Raw genomic sequence first — 20,115 nt, forward strand, 5'->3', positions numbered from 1 at the left:
GGAAATGAGGGGAAAAAATCACACATTTTCTCGTACATATTGATTAGTATTCCAAAGTTGATCTTAAAAAAGCTATTTTTTGAAATAGAGACTGTTCATTTCTGGTGAATCTCAAAGGCCGAGTTTTCTTTCATGATATGTTGTTGGGAATAGTTTATAAGGTGCACTGATCCGCACTACAAAAGATGTAAGGTTTGTAATCAATATCTCATCGGGGCAATGTAACGACAAAGTACGCCAGATTCCTTAGTTGCCGAGTCTCTAGCTGCCGCTGCTGTGATCGTGTCCAAGTGAAAGTTGAGATTGGAGAAGGCTTCTTTTCCAGAAGTGACTCCTTTCGTGGACAGAGTCGATGTTAACTCGTGGACAACCTGATATCACCTCCAGTTACTCCATTCAAATCTCTCTTTTCACTCTCAACATGCAAATAATTTGTAACATCCTACACTATCGGCATACTTCAGGCCTTACAATCCATATTTCCCGGCTCGGCTTGTTCACCACTTGTACAACCATATCAGCACTTCCACCATTAAATCAAAATTGTTATTTCGGGCAAAGGGTTTATTGGGATTTAAAGTTATTAGCCTTTCTAGGTGGCATGTGTTGATTTAGTTGAATATTTTGCCACTTAAATATTAGTCTCGTTACTGTTATATTAAATAGATTGTAGTCGTTTCATGACAGATTGGGGGTAAATGGTTTTGTACCCGACAGTAATGGGTAGTATAATGTATGAAATTAATAATGTTCGACCACCTGTGGAGATTTCAGTTTTATTATATTGAACCGTTGGTATATCGTGTCTGATCCCTGTGATATAGGTACAGATATATATTTGATGTATATCTTTCTTCTGACTTCTGAGAAAATCAGCTCTGCTTTAAACAGAACACACAAGTGACCATTTCACAATGACCTCTTTCAAAATATTGTGATTTATGTATTTCTTAAAAGGTGGACAAAATATTTTTATTAAGGCAATGAACTTTTCTAAATAAAACAAATCAGAGTATCTCTACTATCATATCATCTAATTTTTACAAAATAACCATTATCTGTAATATATGTTTAACCTCAGTTTCAGACTTGTTATCTGTGACATATTTTACAACATTCAAAGAATATCAATCCGATTCCATCTAGCACTTGTTGTGTAGAGAGAACACCTCAATCTTAATAACTACGCGTAAGTAAATAAGAAAAAGATGATTACAATATTTCCACACAATAGAAATTTGCAAATAAATATTTGACCATGTGACTAATGGTATGTATTTGAACAGGGGCACATGTTCGGAGGATTAACTGAAGTCCGTAACGCTCGACACAACATTCCAGCACACCGACAATGTCTATGTATATTCATACAACCCAGTGTCAAATATTTGTTTTTCATACACAACAATAGGGGAAACTTAATTGTTTGTCAAATTATAACTGAGTACAATAGACAGGCATATATTACTCAATTTGTCGTGTTTTCCGAACACTAGTGAATGGCCGAGAGTCTACAGGGGAGAATTACCGATGCAGAAACATGCAGAGACTGTGCCCCAGTCTTGAAGGGCTGTAGTATTACCTGCCACCATTGTTCAAAAAGAAAGCCCTTCATAGGCAAGGTCATTGATTGCTGAATATGAAGCATCTTATTATTCTCTCATTTGAATAGGCTGTCGTGATATGGGGTTGGCATTTCACTTAGTTTTGTTAAGGACGATATATTAGTAGATGGCCATGTCCTAGGGGTAAATGTGGATAAGATTATGTAAGATGTACCAAACTGGAAGATGCAATGAGAACCAGCAAGCAGTATTTAAGCCACTTTAATGTCCTTGCCATTATTTAGGCATAAAACCTCTATTTCATATTTGTTCGGAATTTCTATGGTTTTATGGTCAAATGGCAGTCTCCCCATTGATAGGGTTTAAGAAATCCATTTCCTTGACCCTCACAACAATAGGTACCCCATCAACTCCCCAGGTAAATATGTACCTGTGCAGTAAGCAACAATGAGACTTATATAATTCCCAAGACCATTGTCTGCTCTTTCAGTTACAAAGGAGGTGGAATTTCTTGCTACAGTGTAATTTAATAAGTATATCTAACCAAGCATCAAGTTTCAATAAGATTTGCCTCGCCTGGGGGGTGAATGTCCAGTGTGAATGTCCAGACTGACCGGTCCAAGGAGTGTTACAGAGACTTTGGATGGGCCTGATTGGGGCGGTCATCCACATCAGAGATTTTCAATAGAGGGGAGCAAAAGATTCAGATGAACCTGTGATAGTACCTGGTATATAATTACAGATTAAGGAAAACTAAAATATGTTTTGATGGTGGCCTTGGTGTAATGCTTTCAAATAGATTGGAATGTTGTTTTCAAGAATATTCGGGTAGGGACATTGGAAATTGTTGTCATTGTTGCTTTGAATGATTCTGAAATATTTGATACATGTTTGTGCTTTTGCCATGTTAGTGGGTGGCATTATATATTTATTTGTGGTTGTCTCCCCCTTGTCCAGTGTCTGTTTAACATGGCTGTTTTCATCAGGGTGTCAAGGTGGGTGTTGATTGTTCTATTCTTTATGCAGATTTTAGTGTAAAACACATGCTTGTTATTTCTGAAACGTTAAGCGTTTTTTTGTTTTTCATTAGGCTGCTGGTTTCAATGCGAAACCAGGTGTATTTTCTACAGAGAGTTGCTAGTGACAAGTGCAACATTCAAATATAGGCCAGTATTGATTCCAGTTAATCGTTTTAGAAGCAGTCCAACAAAACCAACACCATCAGGGTTTGAATTAGGAATTTAATGAGAAATTATACCCAGACTGTTCAATTTACCTTCTTCACCAACACTGTTGATAGGGGGATTCCTAAAGGGAAAAAGATGGCCAATTGAGGCGATTCTAGCTATTTCCTGAGTTGTTAAAATGGGAAGGATATTTGGAATGTGAGTGAAGCCGAGTGTGTGGTCTGGCGGCCCATCTGATCAAACACGCACAATTTCAATTTGAGAAGCTGCCTAGAAATTTGATAGATTGTATACACTAAATATAAATATTGTTTTCTGTCTTGCTTTCTTGCCAATTGAAAAAAACATCTTTTCTTGCTCTCATCTCTGTCTTGAAAGAAATTAGGCGCAGTAAGCGAGGAAAATTGCTTTAGTTAAAGTAATTTAAACAACAGGCAGAAGGAGTAGAGACGAATTATCAAACATATTTAGCCCTGTTGGAGTGTAATTTGAAGAACAAAAATCCTGCTCGAACATAGGTCTAGAATATATTTGACTTGTTATCAGCTGTTGTAGTATTTTAAAATGTCAGGAAAGGCCGTGAATTGTGGCTTATTTCACCGATGAAATATCACACCTTGCCTAATATATCTTGCCAAGTCTTTGCCAATTTCACTCGGATGCAAAATATTTATCAAAAGCACAATACCCCCTGGTCTGAAGGCTGGCAAATTGCGTTGAGTGGGAGGTAAAATGTTGGGGATACCCCTCCCCATGTGAAGTCTCCCCCCCTCCCATGTCTCCCCCTTATGTAGTTGATGGGGAACAGCCTTGGTGTTGGGCCTATCTGAGGGTTATCAGTTGAATAGCAGGGGTTTGGGAATCCTGCGGAGACATTTCTCCAACTGAATTTACAATTTTCTCGTGATGAAAGAGAAAAGAATTTATGATTTCACAAATGATTCTGTTTTTCCTCTCAGGTAACAGAACACTGGATCAGAGCCAGGTATGGTTGTTTCAGAGGCAGAACACTACCCCTGTTCTGGAGCAGAACATTACTGCGTGTGTGTATAATTCGCGATTGGCATATTCTTTGCATTCTCAGTTGTACAATCAGGATAACTCATTTGCTTTGTCAAAAAATTCGCTCAGAGAAAATTGCAAATTTCACAATGTCTTGTTCCTTTTTTGAAATGACAGACACTAAATCTACATTAAGAAATATTTAAGAACTAAGAATCTTTAAAAAAATATTCGTCTCCAGATATGAGCTCATTTCCTCGAGGATATTTATAGTTGCGAGTGTTTGAAACAATATGTGAAGAACATGCTGTCTGTTGGTGATGGAATAAGACTTAAGCAGATATGCATGCATCTTCAAAGAAATGGGCTAGAAATGGTTTCAACCAGGGTGAAGATGTCCAGTTATTTGTGTATCTAAACATCCCATCAATCTCAATGCCTGTTCCACACTAGAGCCCAGCCGCAGTAAACACAGTTAATGGTGTATGTAAATTTCTTCTGTAAAGGAAATCAGTGAGTTCTCTTGTTGTGGAGGTGAGAAAAAGATGCTCGGCTTCTCCCTAAAGGTTATCGTCGGAACATCAGAAACAAATTTCTTGAAGACAAGTTGGCCGATATGTCACCTGTACATTCCGGGCTAAGTCGCTGCTTCTGTTGAGGAGGCATGGTGCTTAGCAGCCCACTTACAATTGATGTGCAATGTTAGACCAGTGCCTGTCAGTGCAACATGTGCAGCTGGCTAGCCTTTGACCTCAAGGCTAACCAGCCAAATCCTGCCGGCAAAATGGGAGACACTTCTGGTCAGGGGTTACAACCAAACACTCAATTTGCCCATCTCGCTTCTAAGACCTGATACGCTATGAAGATAGCTGAAAGTTTTGTGGGAAAACTCCAAGCCCCGCTTTTTTCTTTAATGAGATTTTGAGCCCTTAATTATTTATCTGATGCAGATGTTTTAGGATGGTAAGAAATATTGCTTTAGACATTATGCCTACAACCTCATGCAATGAACTCTCATAACATGTTAAATGTGCTGGAACATTTTTGAAATACCAGGCGTTCTGGAAGTTTTCAGGTGTTTTTCAATTTTATGGGAAGGATAAGCTTAATAGACATTTGACCCTGAGATCATTGCTAGATGAAAATTGTTTCAGGACTGTCACAGATGATTGTGTTATCCCAGGGTATTTGGAGTGGAACATGGAACAACAATAAGTGTTAATCTAATGCTAAATAGCGTTGACCTCTTGCCTCAGACTTGTTTCGCCAAGTGTGCTCTTTTGTGGCGAAGTCTGAAAAGAGTTATCAGTCTTGGGTCTCAAGCTCACAGCACGCATTACAAGCGGACAATGCGCGTGAAAAGAAAGTTCCCCGACATGCTGTTTGCCGTCAAAATGCAAACAGTACAGCATAAATTGGCACTCGCCGATATGTTGACATAACAGACTATTGTGTCATTTCGACACAAGCTGGTATTGAAGCTACCTCCACGATAGCACAACAAAGAAGATCGGGAGTATATGTTTCATACCCCTATTGATGCCACTACAGCTCTCTACGACACTTGGAGGTAGTTCGTGTCCATTGCAAGCCTGCAGACATGCCTTGTCATTTAGTTAAGGGATAACTAGATATGATTTTCATATCATAATTGATTAAAAGGGAATCAGATTTTCTAATACAAACACTTGCTTTGTGTGTTCGTGCTCTAGGTCATATCAATTGAGGGTTGTAGAAAAGATGGAAGTGTTCAGCTTAATCTGCAGTGTCAATATACCAGGTTTAGGGGGAGAATGGGCCAGTGAAAAAAAGGGGGAGAAAGGAGTGCTAGAAAACTGGCAAGTGGGGGGTTACATTTTTCAAGGATGAATAACTCACTTTGGTGACCCAAATTTATTGATTGCAGAATATTAAAAAGAAATCCAATATGGTGTGTTTAGATTTGAAATCATTTTTGGTTTTTGTGACAGTTGGTTGCTTAATTGAATAAAAATGATTTTTTCATGTTAATGTTTGAATTGATAAACATTTGCATATTACAGTCGGGAACATTTATTTTCTTTTAGTTAGATTTGACAATGACAAATGTAAGAAACAAAAATCGATACCCATCTTCTTGGCCATGCATACAGTGACTGCCATTGTTTGAAAATATAACAAAAGAATGGCTGGATATTTGGGGGGCTTTCAGGCAGTGGGGGAGCTTTAGGGGTGGACGTTTAGGGGCATGTTGAGCCCCTTTTAGTGCAGCACTTCTAGTTCTGGTCGGGTGGATCAACTTACAGCATGGATGATTCCGTGCACATGGCCACGGAGACACATTTGAAACTGTGTGACACATCAACGTGTGTGTCACAGCCGTCTATCCCACACAATACCCCATCGCAGATTCATATTTCACGGGACGTCTCATAGTCGAGAGGAATTTTGTTGATTCAGTGGAGCATTAATATAAGTAGATGTGAGAGTTGAGACGAGTTATTCATAAATGTAAATAGATATCATACTCCAAGGAGGGGAAGAATAGACGGCTCTCCAACTTGACACTGTTAAGTCGTAAGGCTGCAATCGAGACCGTATTATTGCACATGGTCGACGCTCGTAGTGCGAAACCAACCGTGCTTCATGTGTGTCCAAACTGATTTGAATATTATGAAACTGGTATAAAGTTTCGCTTGATGACAAGAAATGGCGAATGCGCCCATGTTATGATCAGATGTCACTGCCTCCTACGCGTAATATGTCTCTTAATTCTTTACCCATGATGCTCTGCTCAGTGTCGTCGCCATGAAAAACATGCCACAACAATAGGCCTATTTTCCATGCTGCAAAAAAGATGTCATTTTTCTGCACTCAGATCGGAGGACTATTTGCAGCGAGATCGCTCATGATCGACAGATGTGCCGAATTAACGCGACCCATCCTCCTCCACCTTAGGGCATTAGCTAAACACTCTTCTATCTCCCATGAAAAGGCTTCTCCAACAAAATCACAGGTTAATTTAATCAAACAGCATCTTAAGGTGACAATTACTGCAGAAAACAAACTCAATTAATGGATTTAAATAAAGAATGCAACCTTCGGGAAGCTAATCTGAAAAGGAACTTTCACAAGAAACTAATTTCAAATTAATAAAATTGAAACGGTTTTAAAAGATTACCCCCAATATTATGTTGACAGTTTTGATGAAATACTCTGTAATTATGATATGGATGAGAAATATTCTGAAGATTTTTTTTGGTCCTTGTGGATATGACTAAAATGGCAAACCAAAAATTGCGCTTCTTTGTAATCAATCATACTAAGACAAGCTGATTCTTAAAAAGAAAGTCTGTGAATTTGAGTTGTTTAAGGGAAGTACAAAAAGAATTTGTCAAAATGAAATTTTCTAAATTTGAATTTTGAATTTCAAATTTCAAACCAAACTGAAACATACATTTCATGAACAATGTTGTAAAATCATTCAATAAATTTGAAATATATATTAATTGTTTACAGTTTCTTAATTCATTTATAAGGAACACCTATGGATGATATATTTGCATTAAAAACAGCTGTTTATTTGTTGGTTTGCAGGGATGTGATCTGTTTTCATTTCATTGAAGGCACAACCATGATCAATAGTTGATTTGCCTGTCTCTGTATAACTTTCACAGAACCGGGGTTGTTGTGTCCGCCTTGTCATTTGTCACCGATGGCAACACCAGCCTCATTAATAGACACAGGATTTAATTATGAATGTCTCATGAACTCAGCACTTCTGTTTTGTGATCTTTTCACTAGGTACCTGAATAATTAAGTTAGTCTAAAATGGCTTAAGTGAATAAACAGGGAACCCTAAACAAGGAGACTTTTCAGGTCGGTGACCGTGAGAGACCGTTTAACTTCATTCCGACTATGTCAAACACAAGTATTATTGATTGTAAACATATGATAATTACTGTTATTGTATTGGTAATTATAGTCTTGGGATAGATATTTGTCATAAGGATGAAAATCATATTGCATGTATTCATATCATGTCCACTTAGATGTCTGTCTTGCCCTTAATGTACACTTAGTAGCAAAGGTCTTTCCAATTAACGTCAAGTCTGACATGTTTTTTGCGCAATACGGCAGCTTTTATATCTGCCAGTACAGTGTATTTATTTTGCCGATTCATCCATTTTGACAACAGAATATTTTGCGGAACAAACACACTTTTGTTGCCATGACGACTAATGACACTGGTTCCATGCATCTGTTGTGTTATGACAATAAAAATTCGGTCTATGTGTTTCAAGCTATAGGGTCTTCATTTACACTAGGAGATATTGAATTAATGTGTAATACGTTCCCGAGAGATTAGGCAATCAAACTATCCCTATGGGAACACAATGCTATGTCATACATACAAATTTAATAAGATCGACGATAAAGAACGTTGATTGATATAACATATATTGGAATTATGCAGGCACCAAAAGGATTCCTTCATCCGGCCATCGGAGTTTGATCAAATAAAGTAAATGTATGATGTATGCTGACAATTAATGTGTCATTTGCTTTTACAATTTGGTAGATTTATAAAAGCTATGTGATGAGGTTTGAGCTCGGAAGGATTGTTGGCAAAAATAACTTGCTTTTAAAGAACATTGTCAGTTAATGGATGCTTAACAATTAGGTTCCATATTTTTGTTATTTGATAATTCAAATGTCAGTAGCAATTACACAGGAACTTGAAACAAGTTGGATTCCCATCGGAACCAGATATGAGGTTATTTCAATCATGAACATCACAAATGTGTTTGGATTTAGCTCACCTGAACAAATGGATGTGTCTGAGTACATATCGTTTCTTTCTTCATTTGGTGATATACACTAAGAATTTTCAAGTGTTTTGTGGTATTTTTGGTTGTGTTTTATGATTATCAAGTTTTAACGGTTCATATTTATAGGAAGTTAGAGATTTTTCTAATGACTTTAATCTAGGATTTCCATGATGACTTCCTGGTTCAATGATGTATTGATAATTGAATAGAAAAACTGAGTGTTATTTAGTATTTATAGTTGTTATTTTTGCATTATGTCTAAAGGTTCTTCCTCTGTTTCAGGTTCCACTCCTGGGGATATGCCAGCACCCAATGCTAAAGACGCCCATGTATGTGGCGAATGTAGGGCAGAATTTCTCGATCTTGAAGGTTTTATTGCTCATAAGCAGACGTGTACAAAAAAGAGAATTGTAGTCATGATTGATGCCGAAAACAGACCAGGCGATAATGAAATTCGGCCTAAGTCCCCATCAATAGAATATGATGATGATGATGACATAAGGTCACAACCAGATGACCTTGAGGGTGGCTCTGATGAAAATGATGTCAATGACCTTGACTCTGTAGACATGTCAGAAGAGGGCTATGGTATGGGTTTGGGTGTGAACGGGGAAAAGGACCTCGATGAGAATGACAATTTTGAGGAGGAAGAGAAGAAGGACAGTAACAATGACTCAGAGATGATTTCTCAATCAAAATATGAGCTAATGTCACAACTACCTCATTTATTTCCATTCTTGCCCAATACAAATGTGACTCTTGAGCCAATGTCCGAGACAAAAGCGGCTGTTGCCCAGTTCGCGGAGAACAATTTGATGCCACAAGATTTGGCGATGATGAGTGCAACATTATATAGTCTGCAACAGCAACAACTTGTGCAACTGCAGCTCATACAACAGCTGCAGCAGCAGCTCATTACTGGGCAACTTCAACAAAATCAACAGGCTGTTCCAACAACAACCTCTGCTGAAACAACCTTGACCCCTTCTGATCCTCCCAGTTCAGAGACCCAAGAGTCATCTGCTCCTGATTCGGAAGATAAGAAAGAAGAGGAATCGCCATCACCAGAGGAACCGAAAAAGGCAGTTTCATCATCATCGAGTAGTTCTACTTTTACGACTCCTGCTCTATCTACCCCGCTCCCATCTTCCGGGCTATCCGCACTTTCCGGACTTTCCGGACTGTCTGGACTGTCTGGACTCTCTGCATTTAGCCAGCTTCAGAAAGAGGCTGTTTCCACGTCGCCAATGATGCCGCCAATGCCCAACATGAACATATCAACACCTGAAGTTCGACACAGAGGGACGAGTAAGTACTTCTTGAATACTTCTACATATATAAATCATTGTTTTGGTTCCTTCTTTGTAACAGTTGAATTAATAGTTAACAGGCTAACTATATTTTTGTTCTGTTCTTCATTTGGTATGGGTTCTTTTTTATTGTTTCAAATGCTAACTTTCTCCAAACCAACACTAAAATGCAAGACTGCACATTGTGATGTTTTAAGCATATTTGTGAAAAGTTTGGTGTCCAAAATAGAGAAATTGTACTGTCCCAATTCCATGACTAAACAGATTTGTTTTATTGGTGAGAATTTTGTGGAAAGACTCCTTTCAACAGGAAAGTCACATCCTTTGAACCAAATGGAGGCGTGAACGTGCTTGTGTTATAGGTTGGGAGTATCTCAAACATGGTCGACAGAGTTTTAGCTTCTGGGATTCCTTCGTGTACAAAAGTCACATTCATTTGTCATAGATTTGTTTGTCTTATGTATTAAGATGCTTCTCTAAGTAAGTAATGTTTATTCATAACAAATAGCTGGTCCGCACACACAAGGCCCGGAGACACATCCCATGGATGTTGTGAGTTTGCCTTGTGTTTATGAATGGACTTCATAATACGGAGTGGCCTGTTTGGCCAGAAAAAACTTAATCCAGTTGAAATCAGCTGATTGTGCTTCTGTTGTTTGTTCTTCATTGGCTGGTCAGAAGATGTGAAAGAGAGAAAGGGTTAAAACGTGATCATCCCTCTGTACGATGGTTCTGCACTTTGTCGGCAAATAACTTCCATTGTCTTTGTAGGCATCTGAAAAAAATGTCACAAATTCATGTGTATTGTAGATTATGTTGATAAACAGATTGTCATTTCTCAAAGGACCAACAGTGTACTTTCCATTTCGGGAATTTACCAAATCTCTGACAAAATTTTCAATTCTCAATTTTCAAAGTAACAGCTGAAAAGAATAATTTAAATTGTATTTGACTTCAGATTTGAGATATTCTATTTCTGTACATGCACTTATTTGGAAAGGACTTTAAATTATATATTTAGGAGAGTATCTTGTTACTCAAGCCAAGCAAAATATTTTTTTAAGTTCTGCTTCATAATGAAATATTGTACATTAATGTAAATGTGGGGAGAGATGGCGTTTTATCAATACATCCCAGGCAGTAAAACAGCTATAAATATTTAATAGTATCAAAATTCTCTCAGAATGAAGTATACTTGTCTCTCACAAAAGTCCAGTGATAGCAAAGGCTCGATAAAAGAACGCAACCTGACCCTAGCCACATAATAGACAAAACAAGCATATGATACTGAAGGGTATATTTCATGGTCCGGATTATCAAAACATACTCATATACACTAAGCACACACTCTCCGAATTATAATAGCCACAGGAGTGTCACTTTTGAACAATAGAATCCACAGATAAGGAGATGGATGATACGTCGTCCTGGTGAACAAATATATTTCATATTTATATGGATTGCTGAGAGTATTAAGGTGTGGGTGATGAACAGGTGCAGTGTGCCATGATTCATACGACACAGACCATAGGAAATGTTTTCTCATATACAAACATATCTTCATGACTCAGTAGAGAAATTATTTGGCTGGGATAGGAAGCTACTCAATTACCTACGTGATAACAAATTCGCTGTGTTTGTGCCCCGTTGGTTGTGAAACGCAATATTTTAACTAAATACTGAATCTGGATCCTGGCTTTGTTTACTGAGGGTGGGGGAAATGGATGGCAAGGGATGCTTAGATACATTCTACAGTTGATGATGTGTCAGAAGTCCATCATTTCCGCTGAATATATGTAATTATCAAACACTGCTTTTTTTCATTGTAATGCAAAGCATCTACTATGACGTAGATCATGAAAAGTTGGATAGGCTATAAAGGATGTTTGTCATTTATTTAGGACTTTTTTGGATCCGCGTTTGATTTCTTATATATTTGTAGGAGTGTGAGGTAGCATTTATCTTGTGAATCTGTCTAAAATATTTGACAGGATTTATTCCAATATGGGTAAAGAATATAATATATTGAAGAAATGTGTTTAAAGGTCTTGGATAATCGAGATGAAATGGGTCAGGTTTTGAATGATTGACACTTGAATATTGCTAATGTAATAGCTTGAATCAATCATTTTTTAAAACACTTGCATCGAAATCTATGGTACTTTTATTTCAAAGGTGTTGACATTTCCAGTTACACATAAACAGGATTACTCTGATCTTAGTTTGAAACATGAAAATTTGTCAAATCATATTTAAGTTAACAAGATGTTGAGAATGTTGAAAATGGATTTTTTTACCTATTTAAGCAAGAGAGTTCTGTCAATTTCCCCAGAGATGCCTTTCAACTCTGTTATTTTTCTTCAAATACTAAGATTAAAACATCTGTGAAATAGTCAAAGGGCCATGAGGGTTCCCGAGAGACGTCAGTTTTTGAAATATGAATATCATCTCTCCTAAATTTTATATTTAAAGAAAAAGACTGGTTTTTGAAGTGACATATAAAGTAATATGTTGATTGCTTGTGTCAGTGGTGAACTTCTGCCATAGCCCGACATAGTCAAGCTAGCTTTATACTTTGTAAACAAATGGCAGCTCCCTTTGATGTTAGGGGATGTTAACATAGACGAGAAATGCGGCATGTATACGTCTTTTTGGGGAATTTCAACACAAGCCTTCAGCCTCCGACTTCTTATAATTATACATATGTCTTGCTTACTTTGAAGTACACGGATCAAAGCTTGTATCAAAGTTAAAATAATGAGCAGGGAATATGATAAAATATTATTTTATACCCCAGACCTGAGTTTCCTAGAATGCACATTGCTCAGCCTGGCACCAGCTCCGAGCTATAACACACGCGCAGAAACTTTTTTTGGCCAAGTTTTGACATAAGCATCATTTTGCGAGCTTACTTGCCTATTACAAAGCATTATGCTGAGGCTTTTGATTCAGTTTACGTTTTCTTCAAAGAGGATGGGTTGTTAAGTGTTCATACAGGACCAGTGTTTGTATGTAGGAAGTGAAGGATGCTGGGTAAAGGGCGGATAATTTGGTTTTGATGACGCGCGCTTTGGTTTCAGGTTTGCCATAGGCTGGTCATTAAGTGTACTTTAATTGACAAGATAAATATCTCAGGCCACTTGTGGGACGACTTTCTGTGTATAACAAGTTCTCATCTATAAAAGTCTAGAATGTTCTCTTAGTAGAGAAGTAAGATTAATGAGGAAATACTAAGAATCTCGGCATGCTCTTAATTTTGTCATGTGATTACGCTTGATAATAACATACATTCGTTGGTTATTTGTAGAAGATCAGTCACTCGGACAGTCAGTGATGTTCAAAGTTACGATGGTTGTCGTTGACAGATGGGAATAAACTCCACTTTTTTTATTTGAAAAAAATGGAAATAACAGTGATATTACATGTTTAGTTGAATAAATGTAACATGAGTGTAGGTTTCAAGTTTGTCATGTGGCATACAAATGTTGCTACTTCATGTATAGCCCAAGGATGAATCATAACTTTCACAATAGAAATAAATAGCAACCGACAAGAACTAGCATACTGTTTCAATATCTCTTCCGTACAAATAAATTCACGATTCGAGCATTGTGATTTTCCAGGCTTACATTTCACACTTACTTTGTGGTAAAGCAAACAAGCTTTAACTTGTAAGTAAAACTTCAAAGCTGCCTGATTTACGAGGAGTTCTTTAGCAACAGTATGTAAAAGTGGTTTTAGTCTGATATTAGCTAATGTAACAAATGACTTGTGCAATGAATTTTTCACACACACTCAACTTAACCCTTTTAAATAAATCACACGATACCGTTAACCCCTGACCTGTTAAATCGCCTGACTCATTTCACCCGTATCCCGGCACACAAAGTAGTTCCTGAAACTGGCAACCAGGATTAATCTGTCAGTTTTAGCGATATTCACAAATTTGACAGCCATGAAGAGAATTATTCTGATATCTTTTATAAGTCATATAAATTGTCCAACATCCTTGTGTGCGTGAATTGCACATAATATTCTCAAGATAACCTTCTTGGCCTATTGTCTCCACATTGTAAAAGAAAGTTTCCTTGGCAGTTTGGTCGAGCGGTAGAAGTCATCATTGAACATTGCAACTGAAATGAGGGGTCGTAGGTCAAAGAGGAATAATTGTTCATGGGGTCAGGAGAACATTAAATCAGCTTTCAAGAATTTATTCATAATCATGGCTCCGAATACTCATTTGTGTGTCTGCAAGAGGATTGTGGGATATCAATGTCTGCCGAGACAATCGCAGACATTAATGAAATATTTGATCGGTGTATACACACCCCATTTGGGCCTCTCATAGGGTCATGTTATACACTGCACTATTGTCAGTGGCGTTTTCCTGAATACTACTTTGAATTATGAGTTACCCTAAACTCTCAAGCAGTTAAGTCCGAGGCACACCTGTATTTTATATTGTATTGATTTATGGTATAATTTTAACATGATCTCTGATTTAATGTTAGTTTGGATCTGACTTGATTTAAGTATTCAATGTTGTTTGAGACCACAAACAACTCAGAGCTTTTGTTAGTTGTCTGGAGACGGTATGTTTGTGTAAACTGAAATGGTTATGAAGATTTATGATCAAGTTTTGAATTATGAGGCAATGTTATAACAGGTAAAATTTCATTTCATGTCCTCAGTGACAAAAGAGATTTAAGAAAGAGGAATATTTGCATTTGGATAACTTCGATATTATCTGTGATGTATTTGACGTAAGATATAAGCTTGAAGGTTTATTAGCTGTGAGATGTAAGGGATAATGATAAATTGTACTTAAGATATCTCAGATTATTTGCCTTTTAAGCCATTTTCCTTTTTACTTACAAATATCACACAAGTTCTGTGTGAAACATTTGCCAGGTGTCACTCTTCAACCCAAGTGTCACACGAATTGGCTGGAATATCAAAACAGAAATAAAATAAGTTTTGTTTCATCTGTTTAGGTTTGTTTGTTTGGGATTTTTGGATAAACATTCTTTGTAATAAGTGCAACAATTTCAAGGTTGTAACTTTGAACTCTTCTTTTTGAAATTTTAATATGTTTTACTTAAGGTTTTAGGTTTGGGAAAATCAACAGAATTGACAGAAATTTATGTACACAGAGACAGGTTGAGGTTATTTACTCAACTCTCTTTTCCTTACAACTTTCATATCGTTTCATCTCTTTTGTTCAAATTATGACACTAATGATGAAAAATCTGTTAAATTGATATTTGTCTTCAACAGGTAAATATTCCCCAGTTTCCTGTTCCATTGTTAACAGACTGATAATAAATATATTAATAAACTAGGAATAAAAGCAGGATTTCAGACATGTTTTTATCAAATGTTGATCATGCACACTGCTCATATCTATTGTAATCAATCAGTGTTTGGAGGAAAACATATGATTCTCATTATGGTTTAGTTTTCTTTTGCAAGATTTGGTCTCTTATTTTGAAAGGGAATAAAAATGGAAGTTGGACATTGTTATAATACAGCTGTTATCTTGACTGGTATGCCTGTGTATATATAACCCATTGGTGCTAAATATCGCTTGTTCTTGCCAGACTAACACTGGGGGAAGAAGAGATCCAAACCAGCTGTTAGGAAAATATGATGGCAGATTTTTTCATCTGTATTTTGAAAATTGTGTTGAAGTGAACCATATGTTTTGGGCTGATAAGTAAGGGTAGATTTCGTGGAGAAAGATTTATGGGTCTTGATATCGGACCAATAGAACCTGAAAGGGTTTTGACATTATAGTGAGTGCAAACTGTTTGTGTTTGAATATAACAGGTTTAAACAGGTTTTGTGATTTTATAAAATTTATGAAATTTCAATTTTTGGTGACTTATATTTTTTGACATATTGACATAAATGTAGATAATAAGTCACAAGCAATGTTGATTGAAGATGTATAATATATAAATTATTATAAGTATATATTTAAAACAATTGTTGAATCATTCTTCTTTCATAGTCTTCAGGTTCATATACACATCTGAAAAAATAATTTGGAGTCAATTTTCAGAAATTTGTGAAACGGGGCAATTATTGCCTGGCATGTTGGCCTTTCCATTTACTTTTCAATTATGTTGGTAAATGAATATTTAACAAGGATTGTAATTTAAGAAAGGAGTATAGTAATGGGAGTCCAAGACATCAAAATGGCCACATGTATGATTGATGTACGGTGTGTGTTAATTGTGGCTAGAGATTGGAAGAGGTGTTCTGATATTATTGAAGATATTGGTGGACGAAATGGAGATAGTTTCAAGGTGTTGACTGCACTCCTTCCTCCCGAGGAAACACAAGAAATCTCGTTATAATCGGTTCTCCTAGTGTCAAAATGTTCCATATGCCCCGTCTTCTGCCCTGTTCTGTTTGAAGTTGTACGGTGCATTATCACTCTAGCACCATTACCAATCCAACACATGGTCATCGCTTCGCACTCATTGGTCAGTTTGCCCAGAAGATAAATATCATAGCAATACATGTGGGGGGATACTGACAGTTGCCTTTAGGCGGTTGGCAGAAGAAAAATATAATTTCTACTCGATGTCGAGTCATTGTGTTTGATCTTGTGGTTGTGATAGTTCAGAAGTGTACGATTGCCAAGATGTTCCTTCAGAACTAAAGGTTAAGTTTTTTAAAGAATAAAAATATAATTGGCTGTTTATTATGAAAATAAATGCTGAAAAACTTAATAAAATATCAACTATTTTGGATTGACTGGTTATTGTAAGGATCTGAATATTTCCAAATTCTGTAGAACAGTATTTCGATGGTGGTTGCCATGTGAAACTTGAACATTGATTCAGCACATCGGGTTGTAAATAATACAGGACACCTTTATTTAATCTATTCCCCCACCTGTCATTTAAAATTAACAAATGTGGCTAACATCAGCTGATGCAATGATTTCCTCAAGGTCACAGACCTATATTCTCAATCCCCAAGTCAAACATTTCACAGATTGAAAACATTTTAATGAGAACATTTGTCATAGCCTATGGGTGACAAGTTCCTATTATGATATTATTTTTGACGAAACTTGCCCACATATGGGATGCGTTAAGACTGGCAATTGTGGATCATATGGGCCCCATCTGTGTTATGAATGTTAGCAATAATTTTCAGTCTGTCAAATTTTGCCTTGGCATTTTAAAACAAGTCTGAAAGGTCAGGGTATGTACACCGTGTGTATCTATCTAGAAGTGGACATTGCGGGGATAATTCAAGCTTCATGTTCGAGCTTCTCGCATGATGTCAGAAACTTTATCTGAAGCAGTAAACCAGGATGGGATAGCTGTATGGTTTAAGTTAGCTGTAAGAATGTAATGATAGCATCAAATTACAATGGATAAGAAAGATTTATTGGTAAAAATGCATCTACCTCAGGCATGAAAAATGAGTGACATTTTCAACGAGGGTATTCAAGCCTAAGTGTGGCTGCCAAACTACCATAGTAACAGGTGCATTTATTATTTGATCATGAAGTAGCAAAGAAAAATGTTCCTTCCTTCCAGGAATTTGTTTACCAAGGTGTTTTCATGTGAGGGGAAATGTGAAAAATGTCCTGCTCTAATATTTAGCATGCTGAAATCATATGGCAGAGGGCCTCTCTCCAGCGAGACAAAGCTGAGGCCAACTGGGGACACGTGTTCACCGAGTCTAGAAATAATAACTGATATAGATACTAGAAAAATGTGCCATGTTGATGTATTCTCTCATGTGCAGGTGTTAGAGGAAATTCCAAATCTGTGGGCAAACGGTTAGCCTCTCTACTATCTCCTGGACACGACCACCCAGGAGCTGGTGACCAGGCGGCCATTTTGATTTCTTGACTGCAAATTCAGCCTCACTAATTAACAAGATTTTAAACATCATTTCTGAAGTTTAGTGATACTTTTAAAAAAATGTTTTGTTTTATTTTGATAAAAGTACTAGTTTTGCTTCCATTAGTTCAGTGGCAAATAAATAGAAAGTTTGATGTTGGGATAAGTCCCAACATTTCTCAAATTGTTTGGCAAATTTATTGAAATTTAAGGACTATAATGTTTACATATTTGTATTATACTGTTTTTATTTGCTGCCAAACAATTTACTTACTGTCTTGAGTCTACAGATAGCCAATTTTCACAAGGGGAGCACAAATATTTGAGGTATTTTTTCTCTGACCAGGTGTTTCCAGTGAATCGAGGAAGGGAGATTCATTTCCCCGAATTATCTCTTTTTGACAGTTCTAAACTGGGCGTCATTTTGACAGGTATCACTTTGCCTACTTGTCTTCAACTTGTGAGAAATTGCCCCACTGATTGGCTGTTTAATCCCAATTAAGCTCAGAGGAAATGTTCATCTGTGCAACAACGGTAGAGCTAAAAAGCCTTGTAGCTTTCCCAAGGTTATTTTGGCTTGTAATTAATAGTAAAGGTTTGCAGTTTTTGTTCTAAATTGAAATTGTCAAAATGTCTTGTCAGGAAGCCCCAGTTTTTTTCCAGCATCTCTACTGTCGGCCTCCAAGGAGGGGGAGGAGAGGTGCTGTCGATATTTGCTAATTGTGGTCTTTAAACAAACTTAAGGGCAAAGTTATTTACTCATGTCAGGGACAGTTGTTGTGTTGGACGCTGCAATTTAAGTTATATTACAAAGAAATATTTCAAAACAACCAACTTGTAAATTTCTGTTTGTTAAATTATAAAAATTTGTCTTTTCTTGAGCTTTGTTCAAGTGGTTTTTTTAAAACTACTTTTGAAATTTCACTTTTAGTTTCATAATTAAATTTGTCTCTTCTTGTACTTTGTCATTTGACTGTTATATCTGTTATAGTGACTTGAACCCTGTCAGAATTATTGGCTGTTGAAATTGTATTTTCCTTTAAACTATTTATCTATTTCAAATTTCTGAACTTAGTGATAATCTGAGTTGGAAACTTGAGATAAAATTCTTGTAAGAATTAAGTCAGAGGTGTCTTGTTAAGTAATAAAGTTTCTCATAAATTATTTCCTCATATGCAAACAAACATCAAAGGAAAATAAACATGACCGTAAAATTGGTTTTAAACTGAGAAAAAGTTTCAGATCTTTTTAAAAAGTCAGCAAAAATAATCAGGTAAGCATGTCTACTTCTCCCGTGACAGGGACACAACTTAAGGAAGAACACATAAACGTAACCTTTGACCTCCCACACGGAAAAGTCCAGATTTTGTGTAATACTTCCTCCAATTAGAAACCTATACTTATCATATCAATCCCATGGGCCCAATTTCAGGCAGTCCATCTTCTACACTGACCAGCCACCTCCTTTGATTGGCAATGACCATATGGAAATCAGCTGGACAGATATAATTGTGGCAGTTTACATCTGGCCCCCATGACTCAACCTGTCAGTGACCTCCCAACACAAAAACAATCAGGGCTGTTCTCTTGATATATATTCCAGGCAATCACCGCTGTCTTTAATTGTTGGCAGATGTTGTGGAAGTTATGATCAAAACTGCACCCCCAGGGTAATTGAAATTATCTCATATCCAGTGATTAGAGGACAAGAGCTTGTATTATTTCTCAGGGCGAGCTTGGAGGTCCCATCTTGTCTTGTCGTTATCATGGCATTCTCACATTTATTAAATATTTATAAAGTAATATTGGAAATTATGCTTTGTCAGGATTATCTTTTTGATAAAATCAGCTGTCGTGATCAGATTGACAATGTTTCTTTTGAATTTTTTTAGCTTAGCGACTCGAAAATTCTGTATGACAGCATAAAATCAATTTTTGTTTAATAATTAAGGGATCATGAAACCGATGAAAATGAATGTTTGAAAAAAATGGTAAGCATTTGAGAGATTTGATGGTTTCGGTACGAATTGAAAGCATCCTTCTGATGTGGAAAAGATGGCTGACAGAATCCTGATTGTCGTTTGAGCCTTTTTTCGTGCGGTGATTCTGCCACTTTATTGTGATAATGGGGTGAAGCCAAATCATACATAGCTGCTACAACCTCCAACACCCTTCTGCATCAGAAGTAGGGGATTAGGGAGAATAACTTCAGATATTGGTTGACTTTTCAATGAAATCAAAGCATTTGGCTTGCAGATGCACACTCCATGAGGTGAATAGACAAGGTATGATTAAGTTATTGATGTGGGGATCATCGCTATGCAATATTGCCGCATCCTAGCTGATATTTTCATCTCATAATCAACACC

At 36.8% G+C, this 20,115-nt stretch overlaps 1 protein-coding gene across 2 annotated transcripts in view; it reads left to right on the forward strand.

Moving 5' to 3' along the window:
• Positions 1–20,115, forward strand: part of LOC124284096 (sal-like protein 1) — a 46,799-nt gene that overhangs the window by 7,100 nt on the left and 19,584 nt on the right. For both annotated transcript variants that reach the window (XM_046720157.1, XM_046720165.1), the window contains exon 2: positions 8,848–9,873. In XM_046720157.1, the coding sequence (XP_046576113.1) occupies positions 8,848–9,873 (1,026 nt within the window). The remainder of the gene's footprint in view (positions 1–8,847; positions 9,874–20,115) is intronic.

This window comes from Haliotis rubra, unplaced genomic scaffold, assembly GCF_003918875.1.
Source record: "Haliotis rubra isolate DU_JTF1 unplaced genomic scaffold, ASM391887v1 Scf11, whole genome shotgun sequence".
Taxonomy (NCBI): domain Eukaryota; kingdom Metazoa; phylum Mollusca; class Gastropoda; order Lepetellida; family Haliotidae; genus Haliotis; species Haliotis rubra.